This window comes from Centruroides sculpturatus, unplaced genomic scaffold (assembly GCF_000671375.1).
Source record: "Centruroides sculpturatus isolate CEXI.00-Female unplaced genomic scaffold, Cexi_2.0 scaffold44, whole genome shotgun sequence".
NCBI classification, from domain to species: Eukaryota; Metazoa; Arthropoda; class Arachnida; order Scorpiones; family Buthidae; genus Centruroides; species Centruroides sculpturatus.
Genome location: NW_019384307.1, coordinates 1,088,429 through 1,105,372, shown reverse-complemented (window position 1 = coordinate 1,105,372; position 16,944 = coordinate 1,088,429). Strand labels below are relative to the sequence as shown.

The following is a 16,944-nucleotide window of genomic DNA, read 5'->3' as shown; positions in this document are numbered from 1 at the left end:
ACTTGAGAGAATTGTGGGAAGGTCGCGTTGATTGGTCAATACCATCACGACAGCAACAAATGCCAAATCTCGGCTAACTTTAAAATGACCCACACAAAGATGGATGATTAAAAAAAAAATTGGCTTTTGTCATTGTCTTCTAAGACTGCGTTCACACTGCCAAAGAGAATTGTTTGTAAATGATACGTATTGTTCTAGACATGCAACAAATTGGATTGTTAATGAAATTGTCGAGTAAACTTCTACTTTTAACCAAAATGTAATTCAATTACATTTTGGCTATTAGCAGTTTTATTCAGTTTTTACCATAAACTCCAAAAATATCACTTATTCCTACTAAAGTCATTCAAAACAGATTTATTCTTTGTAATTTCGGTTGAACAGAACTGACATACAAGAACGGGAATAGGATTTTGATAAACTCAAGTATGTACATAAGTTTCTGTTTAAATGTCGGATACAGCTTTCTACAGATTTAAAGGTTATATAAATAATTAATGTTCTTAATTTAGTCAAATTTGTACTCGGCAAGAGTGAATCATTATACGACGGCGTGCTTCCCCAATCATATCAAAATATATATATTTTTTGTCCTAACATTTGTTTCTAGTTTTTAAATTCGATCTTGTGAAGAATTTTTTTTTTTTTAGTAGAAGAGGGTGGCCAGTGACGTGCCGGGAATGTTCGCTCTTCTAGGATAGTAATTACGACGATGACGGCGACCACGTTTCCCCTACCATATTCCCATTCCAAAATATTTATTTTGTATCCAAAGTCGACAGAGGTTTGCAACTTTTTCGGGCCGGGTTCGTCTAGTTGTTATTCTCGGGAGGATTTTGTCTGGAAGAGGATTCCATCTGCCGTCTAAACTGTTCCACTAGCTCCGGATTGGAAGCTTGCATTTGAGCTGCTAGTTGTTGTCCCCTGAAATTAAAAGGGGGAGGGTCACTCTGGTTTTAAAAGTTAGTCAGTCTTTTTCTAATACTATGGAGTCATTTCTCAAACTCAGAGCTGTTAAATGGGATGCTGAGCGAGTTTGAGAAATGCCAATTTGGCGGATGGCACCTTGTTTCAAGTGTTCGGCTATCTAGAACTCTGCATCGGAAATAACGTGCGGTACTTTCATAAAACAAAATTTTGTTAAGTGTTATCATTGTGTAATTAAAAAAACACCCTACTAAAAACCCCTACCTGACATCAATCTGTTTAGGGGAATAGATATTCCGATGCAAAGTTTGTCTTATCATTAATTATTCTACTATAATTCTGTGTAATGTGCATTATTCGACACCGACTTGTCACGCGGAACGACATTTTCTTGGCGCGGTGCACGAAAATCTTAAGGTACTGACGTGTCGAACCATTCAACGTCAGTAGGAAACTTTAGTTCTGCGTGACAAGTACAATTTTTCATAAATGTAAAATTGCTTACGCTTGAAGCAAGGCGTCCATACCATCCCTTCCATCACGCACGGACCCAGACATTAATCCTGTCAGCCTAAAGAACATTCAAAAACTGTATTACAAATGAAAAAAACACCTACCAATATTAAAAATAAAATAAACTACTTGTTTTTATGCCAGTTAGATTAACGCGTGTATATTTTTTTTATATCTTTACTGAAATTGTAATACGAAGAAAGGAAGCGGAAACTTACAAATTCTGCATATTCGGATCTTGCATGATTTGAGTGGCCTGAAAACATAATTTTAATGTTTAAATGCTATTAAATCGACGGTATTCAAAGCAAGAGCGATAAACTTACCATGTTCATAAGTAACGGGTTACTTAAAATTGACGAAAAATCAAAAGGTACATTAAAACCTGCTCCCAAATTCCTGCTGTCGTCTGGTCTGTTGCCCTAGAATTTATGTATTTATTAATTAATACCAACATGCGTCAAAAGATATCGTGTAACAATGCCAAAACATACTGAAGCGGAGCTTCCAGACTTGATTTTCTCTTCGGCAACTTTGAGGTTGTTGATGTAACTTTCATTCTGTGGATCCAAGCTAATTGCATGCTGGAAGCATTCCTTTGCTTGCTGATATTGGTCCAAACTGGCATGAGCTAGACTGATGTTCCAAAAACAAGATATAAAATTTCTTGCTTGTTTAATACCAGATTTATTTCTCATTTGGTAACTTACCCCATTCTCCCATAGGCTTTACTGTAACTGGGATCTATCTTAATTGCAGCCTCGCAATCTTGGATGGCAGCCTTGTGATTATTCAGTTTGCTGTAAGCAGCTGCTCTATAAAAACATAAATCAATACTCTATGGTTATTCTATAAATTATCAATTATACAAGATTATGAAATTTTGTATTTACCTATTGCAGTAAAATACTGAATTGTTTGGATCCAGATGTATAGCTTTTGTATAACAATCTATTGCTGCATTAAAATTTTCAGATTTCATGTGATTATTACCTATAAAAACATGACAATATCTTAGAATAGAACTTGTGCAAAATTTCTGTAATAAGGATGATGATAAACTCCATAATTAGCCACCTACCCAAGACCTTTAAATTTTCAGCCTCGGCCTTGGATGCTTCAGATACTTCAACATGTTCTGATGCTTTTGCGTTCTCATCCTGTATAACAGAACAACAACAACAGAAGAGTTACATGAATTGAATTGATGATGCACCAAGCATAAAGCCAATCTTACTTACTACACTATCTTTTGTCGCTTCAGTAAATATCTGCAGTAGAGAATGAGAACTCGAGGCCTCGTTTTCTGCACTGACTCCAAATGCAGACTCCAAACACTGAATTGCAACTGCAAATAAAATATAATCCGAAGTCACGGACAAAAATTTTTAAATGCCATTTTAAGAGATCATTTTTACCTTCTATGCTTTCTTTGGCATCCAATGTGAGATCGGCGTTCCGCAGTTGGTCGCCGAGAAACTGAACGAAAGAGGCTACTAATCGTTTAACATCTGACATTTTGTTTTTCCTGTTAAAATAAAAAGTGGTATTAAATACATCAAGTTTTTAAATTTAATTTATAATTGTTCCTTGTCTTTAAATTTTTAAACAAGCATAACTATAAAATTTTATGAGTAATCAAACCAGTAAAACCATTACAGAATGTAGAGGCTAATATAAAAGTTACAGTGAAGCAAACACCAGCCACTAACAGTATACTGTATATATGCATTATAAATTCCATTGCGATATTGTGGCAACAATAGATGTACTGTACACCCCCACAAATCAAAGGTAAAACTTATAGTGGATCAGTCATACCAAGATGTCTCTTCTTTTGTTAACTATGGTGTTAAAATGAAAAAAGAGGGTTGGTTGCATGATATATTTACTCATTTAAAGATGTAGAGAACCCTTCACTTCTGTCAGAGCTTCCATAATTGGTATGAAAGTCATCAAAGGGAATAAACAGCACTATCAAAAACATATGGAGCAGTTAGCATTGGTGTCTGGCAGAACTGTGACAGTACAAGTGGGAGAGATAAGAGGAATGTACATACCTGCATGTGCTAGTTGCACTATAAATATATCTAATTGTCTAATATCTTTTTATTTACATAACTTATAGCACACTATAAACTATACACAGTATGTGGGGCTTCATTCATTCAATACTGCATTTGAGTTTGTTATATAGTGAATTCTCACTTTACAGTTGTTATACGAATTCTGACTTTTATTAATATTCTATCACAGTAGTATATTTACTTAAGTACTGCATGTATTTGTTTTTCGTAATTTTGGTATATTATATAATTCAAAGTTACTTCTGGGAAATTAACTTCAATTTATCAGTTGGTCCTACAAGAAATTAGTTTGATTTATGGCAGCTTTAAGTTTTCCAGGAACATGTTCCATAATAAAAATTTAATGAAACACTTCTTATTCACATAAATGCACTAAAACAGTCTGGTTCAATTCTGATCAACATTGCATCGGATCACAATCGGACATCCAAAATAAAACAAATTAAATCATCATTTGATCACTTAAATTCTCATGGGAGATGATAATATGTTAAAGGAATATGACTGGCTACAATTTTGCTCATTGCGGACAGGCTGATTTGTAACAAGCTAGAAATGAAGAATATTTTGACTGTGGGCACAATTTGTATAACGCAAACTATGTCATTGGTTTGCTTACTTAGCCACTTGCTACCTGGCTGCACCCGACGTATTAATCACGATAAATTGAGGGGACAGATTGAATTTGAACCTGGTACTCTTGCAACAGTAACTGACACTTTACCAGGTGGGCAACAAAATATGAAATGCAAATGAATTTATAATAAAGCATTTTGCACAATAATTCAATATTTTCCTAAACACATTTTACTGATAATTTTAAATATTCACAAACAAAATTGTGCTGGATTATGCACGTTTCTTTTGTACTTCGGGAGTGATCTCACTAATAAATTTTACCAAGTTGTTAATAGAGATACGTGCATTTAGCTTTTGATATTTTATAATTTATAATTTTGGAAAAAAAAGAATAGCCTGGGTGATATTCTGATCTTTATTTTTGTTATTTTTATTGAATTTAGATAAATTCTGGAAGTATACAAAAAATATTCTTGCTAGTGCATTCCTCCCTGTAATAATTGATATATTAAAGAAACTAAACAATAGTTTGTCATACATAATTAGTTGCATTATACACAAGTTGATTTAAAAAATTAAAATTCCTTGGTTAAATATAAAGAAGATAAAGATGAGAAAGTTTTAAAATACTTCTCCCACTGCAACATAATAAACATTAGCCTCAAAAACACCCGGAAATATGTTTTAAAAATAAACCCCCATAGGCTTCAATTGAGAAAATACAGTACTTATTTTATATAATGTTATTTAAAATAACTTTTAGTTCCAAATTATTAATAAAATGACATCTTAATTGTCAAACTAGCTTATTATTAGAAGTATTTTAAATGTTTGTTTATAAAAGTAGCTACTGTTTGGCAGTTACCTAACAACAAACAGATCTGTTTAGATCAAAAGGCATGTAATTGATTTGATTAAGAGGAAAAATATTTATGTATAATGAAATTAAAACTTCCTCAGACTTAAAAATTCACTGTGAATACCACAGTAATGCCAAATTCTCGTGTAGGATCTTCCTAAAAATAAAATGACAAAAGAGCATAATGTTGTAATTGGAAGACAAAGAAGTTTTTCAGCATAGTCGCAAAAAAGAAGAACGTGTTTAAGAAAACTAAGAACTGTAACAGCACTAACTGGAAATTAAGAGTTATTTTTATTAAAAGTTAGTTCTTTGCCGAGTGAACAATTTTGATAATGCTTCCAAGCAGGAGTTTCCCTCTACCGATTCAAATAATTGGAGTAAATTCCATTCTTCCTGTTCTAAAAATGTAGGAAATATTAATAACTAGTGCAAGTTCTAAAGACAATTTGAAAACGTTGTGTATAGCTAACATATCAGTTTGAAATAAGCTTGCATATTCCGATGCCTACAGATAGAAAATCTTATTAACTATGTTAAATATAAACAACTTTACTAAAACCCGATACATAGCAATAACACGCCAACAACTGCCGTAAATTTTCTTCCAGTTTAATCTAAAATTATTTAATTAAAATTATAATTATTAAATTTAAAATACAAAATGGTGCCTAACAACTCCCTCTAGAGTCAAATTCATTAGTAATTTATAATTATTATTTCCAAATTATAGCCCAATGATTTACGGCAGTTGCTCTTTGTTAAAAGAAAGAGGTGAGGAGAGAGGAGATTGTGCACTTAAAGCTCTACTGGGTCTATTTTTGTTAACAGCCAAATTACTTAGTCCATCTTTAATAGTGGGAGTGTTAAAAAGAGAGCACTAATGTTTTCGACACATGCACAACATCCCTGGCCTGGATCTGGATGGTCAAAAGATAGTGCTACTGGTTAATGGTGTTTAAGTAAATTGGCTAAGTTACCACCACGGCTGCAGAGTCGTAGAGTTTTGGTGATTTAGTTGGTCGGCAAATTTTTGACAACTCCGACTCCTTTTTACTTTCCCAACTTATGTATATAAAATGAAAATTAGACCCTCAGAGGTTATTTGCAAATCTACATGTTTGGATGTTTGGAGACCTCTCGAACCCCAAAATGTCAAATAAAGATGAAAAATTCATGTGTGTGTTGGCATCTAATTCATTTAATTTCTTGATTCTCTGACTGAGAGATTAAATAATATCTCAGAATGGGTAAAGTTTAAGAAACAAAATTTGACATGGTAACTTGTGTATAAAGGGGCATTAATGCTGTTAAATTTTGGTTCTTAATTAAAAGTTGACAGGGTGGAGATATAGAAGGGGTCATGTGTCATATCTCCAGTGTGGTCGGACTTAATATTTTACTTGTTATTAGCATTTGCAATTTTTATAAGACTCGTTTATATCCTCAAAATTAATCATTTTGTCATTTTATAACAGTACAATAAAAGTTGATTAAGATGTTCTCGCCTGAGATGTTAGAACATGTGTGGGGGCATGATTTAGTTCAACCACTTTGAAGCTTAATAACTTTTGTGTTAAACCATCTGACTCCGATTCAAAAACCACAGAGGTTAATAAGCATACATACATACAGAAAAAAAAACCTTGAATCTTTTGCATATCTTGACATTTCAAGGTGTCCTGATTCCAAAAATGTAAATATTTGGGGAAAAGTATTTTTTGACTGATTGCTAAACTTTCCCTCTGTTATATACAGCAGCTGGGAAAGTAAAAATTATCAAATATGAGTACATATTTATATATTGAATGTCATTACTTTAGAGGAGTCTTTTAGCTTTGGAATAAAAAAGTTTCTACATTCTAACGTTATTAGAACTCTATTTATTGAAGCTTTTATTCTGAGGTCACATGATGACATAAGAATTTCTGGGCCTATTTTGTAATAAGTCCGCTTCTGGGTGGAATTGGAATCAGATGATAAGGCAAAGTTGGAGTTGGTAGAATTTTACAACTCCACAGCCCTGGTTACCACAATGGCTATTACATCATCTTTGTACTTGTTATCAAATGTACTAAAAACACACAGTCTTTTCAACATTACCTGTGTTGAAAAGTACTTCTACAAAACTAGTCTACAGTCTACAATTAATTTTAGCCAGAGTAATGTGAAAAACAGCAGCAAGAACAAATCTACTTTAGTATGTGAAGACTATTGCACTTTTCAGACGCCTCATATTTTGTTTATGAAGACACACCACCTCTGCATGGATTCTTATAACAAGAAATGATATAATTACTGGAAATATTGCTGCAGTATACTTTGTCAGCCAGTGAAAAACATCCTTATACTTATGATGTCTTCAATGATGCAGTCTTTGTAGTTTCTTACAGTTAATCAAAATGATACTTTGATTTAGAAAAAAACACATTTTTATATGATTTTATGAGTTATACAAGTTCCATGTACATTACTGTATATTATCAATGTATATAAGATTATATTAATATTTCTAATCTCTCATATAGAAAAACAAACATTGACACAAATCCACAACAGCAATAACTTTATACTGTATATAGAGTTACGACCAACTATATTTTCTCCATTAATGACTACCGAGTGAATATCGTTCCAAATATCGATTCTGTTTATCTTCACTGGCATAATTGGAAATGTTCCAAATGGAATCTTATAACTCGCGGCTACCGGATAATTCTTGCTATATTTACCACCAAAGAACCACAGAAGCTTTCTTTGATTAAGTGAGGAAAAAAATCAATATTAGATAAAAATTCCACTGCTTTTAAATGACAATAATTGCATCTAAATTGTAATTCAGATAAACCAAAGAGCATCACCGCACTTAAGCACTGCAGAGCATTTGTAGCAATAAACGCAATAAATTATGTATAAATTTATTTATTAGTTTTTTCATGATAANTCGAAAACTCTCCCAGCCTCGTGGGAAATAAGGAGACCTATTTTATCAAGCTCGTTATGAGCCCTGGCAGGCCCACATCTGGGTAGCGAGGGACGAGACCCAATATTTCCGGAAAAACAACCACAAAAATTCCCGGAGTTTCTGGACTCGTCGGAATTCGGACGAGTCCACCAGGCTGACACCTCAACAGCACTCGGATAGCGACCCGCACTCCCAAAATTGAGTTTTATTTTGTTCATTGTAATGAAATAAATCTCACTAAAAAATAAACAAAATATGTAACAGATTACTGAATTTGGAAACTGGCCAAACAATGCTTCCATTCAAAAGATGATTTAAGTGCAAGGGAAAATAATTTGGTATTTTCAACTTGTAAATGGAATGTTGGCATCCAATAAAAAATTTAACCATCATTCTAGCTTCAAGTAAATATGAATTATATCACGACTTGTTGAATACCATAATCACTAATTAAAGTTTGGAAAGCTTATTAATATTTTTCTCGTATGTCGTTAATAGTTCTAGCAGTATGACATTTCTTGCAAGATAAATATTTTAGCAAAATTATTGTTTTATTTATAAATAATACTTTGGGACTGAATGCAACATTTTAAGTTAAAATTTACCCCTTTATCTATCTCAATAATTTCCTTTATAAGTGCAAGACTTTTTCTCCCTTAATATTATAGTAATAAATCTCTTACATGTAAAGACAATATTACAGTAAATCTATTCAATTACATGTAAATTGCATGCATTAAAACAAATATAAATAACTATATTATGTAGTATGGAGTAAAAGCAGTACATCTTGGTGTGGAAAGCTTCAGTTGTTTGAATACCCAAGGGATTAGCATTACCAGTTCAATAATGTAACATTTATTCTGCATTCCAAGTAATAACTGATTTGTAATAATGAATAATTAAATGTTAATGAAGTGTATGCATACTTTTGCATTCCACTATATTTAACACTGTATTCTAGGTGGGTGTCTACTCTTCAAACACGCAGATACCTTAACATAAGTAGCATGTATTATCAACTAATATACTGTAATCATTAAGTCAAACATTATCCATTATTATTATTATTATAATATGAATTAAATTTATTACTGAATTTTTATGGGAGAGTGTAATGAATTTTGATAAGATTCAAAATATCATTTCTATAATAGGCATGTATAATTTTAATATTACAAAATACATTTTTATATCATGTTTAAACAATCACTTTTCTGCACTTAAAAAAACTTGACATCAAACAAGCAACGCCAAATCTAACATTTCTGGACTATTTATAGACCTACGGTGGCTCTTCTAGATCCTTATTGTGGCTTCTATGTGTTGGACCCCCACCCCTAATATAAATGTAAGATATATAACCTATATAAACGGTGTACTGTACATTATGTATAAAATATTGTTAAAATACAGGATGAGGCTCTCATGTGTTTCTGATAAGTGATATACAGCTCCTACTGCAACAAGGTTTGGTCATCTGTTATAGACTATCATCAGGATCAGATATATTCGAAAATCAGAAAATGTTCCAATGTGTCTGTTGTAACCCGAATAAATTCTGATGATGATTTATAAATTATCAAAAATAATAGATTTTGAATCATCCATTACTTCTTTGATGGATGCTTACTAACTGGCTTACAAATAAATTATGACTACTGTACAATTAGATTACTTAAATTTCTTTTAAGTAGTAAATAATCCAATTCATATTTTAGACTCTAAAATATGAATTGGAGATAATTATTTACTAGTAAAAGAAATACTTAGATAAAAGACTAATAAAGCAATTATGTGGCAAAAATATGGCATATAAATCTGTAATAGAATATTGTGTCCGTAAGGCCATATTTACGAAAACAACTATGACATTTCCTCTTACAAAAATTAAAAACGATTTATTATATAGGTGATGCTAGAAAAATGGTTATACTTATTTTAATCACATAAAAATTCTGTAACAGCATTAAATAATACAATTAACAAAGGATCGTTCCTCATGTTCAAGTTGTTTGTTTCAATGCTCATTTGTATGCAACAATACTCTTATAGCATTCTTTCTTAAACTCAACTGATCTAAACATTACTTTCATACATTAATATTAATATCAATTAAAATCAGTGCATTAAGAGGAGGAGAAGAAGAAAATTATAAAAATATAACTACATATAAAACCTAGCCCAACAAGTATTATCAATCAAATGATACAGTCAGATTTTAATCAGGTTAGTTAATTATCATATTATGCCCAATTAAAATCTAACTGTATTATTTTATTATTATAGAAATCGCTTTAAAAAAATCCCTGTGAACAGAGGGCCTCTTTATAGCAAGCCCTGTTATGAGTTTAGCCAGACCCTCAACGGGACAGTAGGGTGATGAAAGACAAGAATCAACATATCCAGATAAACCACCCCCAAAAAATTCCCGTTGTTTTGCAATCCATCCGGATTTGATCCTGGGTTCCCCGTGTTAGGATACCACTTTAGCCACCTGCCATGGAGAGAATACTTTTGCTAAAATAGCACCATCCAGAAAACATTTTAAATGAAGTAAATGCCTGGTTAAACAGGTAAAATGCATTCAAACATTTAAACATGATTATGAATAAAATATATAAAAAATACGATGGAATAACCAAGACAATTTTACATAGTAAAAATTATCACATAGCAATTAATTCATAAACAACTTTCAATAAAACTACTCTACACTTATCTTTGAGTTAACTGCATAGAATATAAATGTCTCGTTAAACAAGTGTTATTGTTTTTCATTAAAAAATTTTTGCCGACAGACACTTTTGTATCAAGTTTCAATACACCAATTTTCATTTTATAATGAAATAAATCTCACTAAAAAATAAACAAAATATGTAACAGATTAAAATTCCAAATTCTAATATTTGAATTTTATAACCATATATTCTTTTATAATGCATTTACTTAATACGTGAAAAGCAGAGATCTATCTTAATTGAATAAAACAACGCAATTAATACTTGAAATCTTTCAAAAAATTATTTAAAAATCTGTAAAACTTAACAATAATTGTAGTTAGCGTGGCAGCTTCTAACACAGTTTAACATTTCATTCAAAAGTTATTCATTCATTTATTGCATAAACATCTAAATTTTCTTTCATTAAAAATCCTTGAATCAGTGCATATTCAATCTAATTAGGACAAGATAAATACAGCCATATTTTTGGATATACTTCAAAACAATTCTACTGTCAACTACTAAAAATATCTATTGATTCAACCACAAATGCCATTTTTATTAAGTTACAGAAGTTAAAATTAAAAAATAGTCTAGAGGGCTACTATATCAAAATTTTTTTAAACATTTGTTTACAAAGCCATAGATTCAAATATAATTATAAAGATAAAATACCTTTATTAATTGGTATATTAATAAAATATCCAGGACAAATACACAAAAATTCACTAGTATAGAAGAAGAAAAACTCAAAAAGATATGAGAGGCGGCTTCATAATTTGTCCTTTTCACACACCTTGAAAACAAAACAGTTACATGGCAGAGTTAACTTTTATCAATTATTAGCTGCATATGCCTGGCATTTCTCAAGCTTTTAATTAAGGGAGGTGGACTTCAGGCGAATAAGGACTGGGCCCTTAGTCTCAAGTTTTTCATGTTACAACTCCCAATGCGTTGATGGTGTCATGTGGTACCATCTCACACTCTGAAGTCAAATTGGTAATCTCGAGTTCTAACTCACGTGTTTTCCCATCTCACCATGCGAGTTGCTACTCACGTTGAGTTGAGCATGTGAGATCGCTAAGTGAAAGTGAAAATGGTTGACAAATACGCAATTCTTATCGCTATTGAACAGTTAGAAAGAGCCGAAAGACGATTGAGAAGGCAACAAATTTTTCGAAAAGTTCGACTTGATGTGTCTAACTTGAGACTACCGATTGTGAGTCATAGTAACATGAGTGAGTTCGATGACGTCAGTTCGAGTACAACACGAAAAACTCGAGACTAAGGGCCCTGGCTGTACTTTGTACAAGTGTTTGTTAAGGAGTTGAAGAATAGCCGCATGTGCCTAATAATGCTCGAGCTTTAATTAACTGAGTGGAGGATTGATGAGATCGGGTTAGGAGAGAGTGATAAAAATAAAGGTCTTAGTAACATAAATGTACATTTATTAATTAATCTGAGCATTTACAATAATAAAACTGTACTGCTATGTTAATGCTTGCTTGGACTTTATGGGTAATTGGGCTGGGGACCCCCCAGAGTAGTTTTCTACAGCGTTGAAGAATATTCATGCCAAATTTTTTGCAGATACATTGAACGGTATAGAAGAACTCTTTACCTAACAAACATACATATATATTTTTGGCATATATACAGTGAATAATTGGTTAATGAACATAATCTGTTCAAAGGCAATGAATTGTTCATTAACCGATTATCGATTTATCGTAGATTTTTATGGGAATTTAATTAATTTGTTGTGGAGACGCCAAAAATAAATAAAAAATTATATAATTTCTTACTATGTTTATTTACATGTAATAACAAACTAAAAGCAATCTCTCTATTTTTTCATGGATGGCACATCTTTGTTTCTCAGATGTGATTTTTGTTACTCTTTATCTGCTTGAGTCTTTTTGATTATTAGGTAAGATTGTACAGTAGACCCCCCATAACACTGTTGATAATTCCGTGTTATATGAATTCCATGTTGTACGAGTCACTCAGATTTTACAAATACGTATGCTGGGCTGTGAATGGCTCATGTATTTGTAAAATCTAAGTGACTTGTACAACATGGAATTATAATTATTATAGAGGGGTCTACTGTATCTACTGTAGACCTGTTGAAGCCATACTGCCTAGCAACATCACACATCTACCCATTCTTTACCTTGGCTATTATATCTTGCTTAGTTTCTATAGTGAACACAGTTCTTAACATTCAACTCTTTTAGGCCCCATATTATCAATCAGTTTTTTTAAAATAAAAAATCTAGAAAAAACATTACAAAAATTCAGAGAACAGAAATCAACTAGTGCAAAAAAGGTTATGTATACAACTGTGAAAGTCTTATTCCATAAACCATTCATAGATGCCAGTAAAATATAGTTTTATAAATCTTAAACACAGCGCCACTTCTCGTGTTTGTTCTGTGAGATGTTCATTATCTGAACATGTGTTTGTTGTCCGAACATAAAAATCTTTCACAAAAGTGTTCAATACACATTAATGGATATAAATAGAATCAATTCACATGAGATCTTCAAATCTCAACATTATAAATGTACCAGGTGATCAAACAAAAGAACTTGTGAGAAATATCATGATGAATTTGGCAATGTTGTGAACACAATACATTCTCATGGCATCACCAAGTCTGATTCAGCACTGCCAAACATTCTCACAAGTTCTCTTCTTGTTTGATCACCTGATATTGTTTTAATATCATCAAATATTACTTATATGTAGAAACATTAACCAGCTTAATCAACAAACACACATTCAAATATGCTAACTCAAACTGAAACTTAATTGTACTTTTTTATTAAATGAAAAACTTCAATAGCAATTGCATGATGTAAAATTTCCTTTGTCATAATTTACTATCAGCTTATATGTATTTTGTACAGTGAAATTCTGAAATATTTTGTTTATTTAATGTAAATAATTAGGGGGAAAATTTTAAAGAAATATTATAAACAAACATACAGGTAGTCAGTATTATTTAAATACAGATAATTTTATATTTATAGTACAAGATAATTCATAATTTAATCTGTATATTATCAATAATTAATAGGCAATTTTTGCTTCTACTAATTGATGATAATGATAAAATATTTATTAATCGTAATTTTTTAACCTTTTATTACAAATTATTGATTAAATATATGATGTGTTTAAAAGAAAGACAAGAGGGAAAAGTTTTCTTATAAGAGAAAACCAACATTACAGAAATTATTCAGCTGATTGCAAAAACTAAATTTTGTGTGTGTAGAAATCATTTTGTAATATCAAAAATTTTTTAATATATAATTTATTTCTTAATGTTTCTGATATTAACATTTTTCAAAATTCTGTTTGTATTGTAAATTTAAGAGATCGTTTTTTATGTCATCATGGATATAGCCAGGTCAACAATGGGGCAAACTGGCTGACTAGAAATCAAAGTACCTATGGAAACCTCTAAGATCATATCTAGACCTAAATCTAGATCCACTAAATTGGGAAACATAATTCAAAATTGCCTCATGTAAAGTTCTTTTTATCAGTTGGATGGACATAAAATTCATTTGTAAAATAATTAAGAGAGATAACTAATTGTTGGAGGTATGTATTATTCCAAAGGAATACTTCTACATCAGACTTTTTAAAAATACAAGTTATATAATTTTTTGTAATTAATGAAAAAACAAAAAGATGAAAGTTCACGACATTTAAAAATTTGTGGAGAATTTTAAATTGTTAGAAAATCACAAAACAAACACTGTTGTATAAGCTGAATGTTTCTAGTTTAAAACAGGAAAAGTTTCATGATAATAGCTTTAGTAGAAAAAACGTATGACAAAAGACACGGAAGTTTTCACATTATAAGTCCAAAATTATCCATTTAACGAAGAAACTAACTAAATAACAATTTTAAATATCAAATTTACATCTAGCACACCAGAAACAGTAAGAATTTTTTAATATTTTCTCAGATGTAATTTACTTGTTGACCAGTGTAATTCAGTAAAGTGACTCTACTTCAAAAAGAAGTTGTTTTGAAATTACAGAATGCCAAGCTATTTGTTCAGAAAAATTAAAATGTATCACAGTATCACACAGTACACAAATGTATCGGTATCACATCTTGAGATGTGTCTCAAGAATATTGCAACATATTTCAATAATTCTCCATTTTAGGAGCCTAATCTCACCGTTCATTCCTAATATATTTGTTCTGTATCTGTATAGTGTGTGTAAAGAAATTGGATCGTAGCCTTAGTGCTTAACAAAGCCTTGACTAAGAAAGGCAAGATGAATGGAAAATAATAGTGCAGATGTCCTTGGCATTCTTGCTTCAACTGTTTATGAGAAAGTACTATTTTATCACTACAAGAAACCATAGGTATCGTTTGAGAATTGTAGTCCATCTCTGTACAATGCATCCAGGAACAATCTTTTATAATCTATAGCTTCCTGAATGCCCAAATGGGACAAGATGACCAGAAATGCAAATAGCATAGAGCAGTGGTCTCAAAGTATAATCTGTGGACCACCGACGATCCACAAGCACGTGCCAGATAGCCAACTTCAAAAATGCAATTCTACGCTGTTTAGTCAGAGAAGTGAACATTTTTATGCACCGCACATCTCTTACGTTAGATTACAGGATAAACAAAATATTACGACATGCACCCAACAAGAACAGAAGTGGACAGCAAGTACCGACGATCTGTGGTTTGTACGTTTAAGCAATCCACAAATTGAATAATTCGGAGAATTGTCAGTATAGGAAACACCAACACTTCATAACATTTGGTTCCAAAAGACAATTTTAAAGAAATTTCCTGCATTCCAAGCAAAAGAATTACTTAACAGCATCAAACCAAACATTATTTCACTTTTACACACAAAATGCATAAAGACGCAATTTTTGCTTTAGTAAACAATTCTTTATGGCATACCCATTTTACAAGTGACGTTATTAGGCACAATTACACCCCCAAACGAGACAGTCGGCACCTCATCAGAGCCGCAGACCGTACACGTAGGAGCAAAAAAAAGTCAAAGAAACCGCGCGACCCTCGGCAAGATACGTCTTCCAGATCGCACGCAATCGAGAATCGGCGCAACTACCCGCAGAGCACGGAGAACGGGCAGTACACCAGTACGCGATAAAATAAAAACAGACCTCTGGTGGCAAATATCTCACAGTATACGGGTACGTCTCCTTTGGCTTTTTCTCTCATATGGGGGGGTCTAAATTCTGGGGTGAGCGGGGGAATCGCTCGATTTAGCATTCACATTTTACCAGGGCTGTGGAGTCAGAGTCGTGGAGTTTTGGTGTTTTAGCCGGAGTCGGATGGTAAGGAAAAGTCGGAGTCGGAGTCGGTAGATTTTTACGCAACTCTACAGCCCTGGCAGGGCTGTGGAGTTGGAGTTGGTAGATCTTTACGCGACTCCACAGCCCTGCATTTTACGCACATTAATGCGTAACAACACGCTTTTCGGCATTTTAACTCGCACTTTTTTAACACTTTACATCTGCTTAGAAGAATGCAGATGTGAAATAGCCTTACTTTAACGAAAGATGGCGCTGTACACACATCTACTTTTGCTGTTGTTATACGGATAAGTGGCCGAACCTCCTGATGATTTCTGCCTAATTAAGTCAATGTATTACCTTTCTACACAGGAAATTACCTTTAAAACTCGTTGAAACATCACACAATCGTGTTTTTTTTTATGTTCCAGCCGACATTTTAACGAATTAAATGACTTAGAAATTTACATTATCTTCTGCCAACTTATGACATTATGCAATATATTATACTTTAACACTGCACGAGACTACTGTTAAAGTATAATAAACTCCTTTATCTTTATATTTATTCTCAATTATCGAATGTCTTTTACCTTTTTATTTTACTTTTCGGCGTTTATCTTTAAATTTTCCTCTCTTCCGATTTTTCCAAACGATGATTCGGCTTAACTGCCAGACGAACGCGTACAGTACTTGCGGCTGCCGTAGAGGGGAGCTTCAAGCTATAGCCAAAATGTCGCCAAAGTAATAAATATAAAACTGTAATATTTTTTTTTATCTGATTAGTTAATTAGTTTGATTAATTGTAAAAATTTTTTTATTTTTTACCGATTATTAATATATTTTTTAAAAATTTCACAGAAGGCGATTTTATTATATTTCGGGATTAAAAATGGTGGTATAGAGATTTGTTCGTGTTTCCATAAAGAGGAACCGGGTTTAAGTTCTCAAGCGGGATGAAACTTCTTTTCTTTCC

The 16,944-nt window shown here is 32.1% G+C and overlaps 1 protein-coding gene across 2 annotated transcripts; it reads right to left on the bottom strand.

The window, feature by feature from the left end:
* Positions 1-337: 337 nt before the first annotated feature.
* LOC111619714 (small glutamine-rich tetratricopeptide repeat-containing protein alpha-like) lies at positions 338-16,691 on the bottom strand. 2 transcript variants are annotated; one of them, XM_023361498.1, is made up of 11 exons: positions 16,562-16,691; positions 2,859-2,968; positions 2,682-2,788; positions 2,522-2,600; positions 2,334-2,433; positions 2,151-2,255; positions 1,935-2,076; positions 1,767-1,862; positions 1,659-1,696; positions 1,433-1,498; positions 338-924 (listed from the first exon to the last, which is right to left on the bottom strand). In XM_023361498.1, the coding sequence occupies exons 2-11, from the start codon at positions 2,956-2,958 to the stop codon at positions 813-815; spliced, it is 945 nt and encodes a 314-aa protein (XP_023217266.1). In that variant the 5' UTR covers positions 2,959-2,968; positions 16,562-16,691; the 3' UTR covers positions 338-812. The 2 variants fall into 2 exon arrangements, with proteins under 2 accessions (XP_023217266.1, XP_023217273.1); XM_023361505.1 differs by lacking the exon at positions 1,433-1,498.
* Between the last annotated feature and the right edge of the window lie 253 nt (positions 16,692-16,944).

Coding starts and splice junctions, on each gene's coding strand:
- LOC111619714 (XM_023361498.1), bottom strand. CDS start 2,958: ATGTCAGATGTTAAACGATTAGTAGCCTCTTTCGTTCAGTTTCTCGGC. Junction 2,434..2,521: donor TGAAAATTTAAAGGTCTTGG/GTAGGTGGCTAA, acceptor ATGTTTTTATAG/GTAATAATCACATGAAATCT. Junction 2,256..2,333: donor TCAGTATTTTACTGCAATAG/GTAAATACAAAA, acceptor ATGTTTTTATAG/AGCAGCTGCTTACAGCAAAC.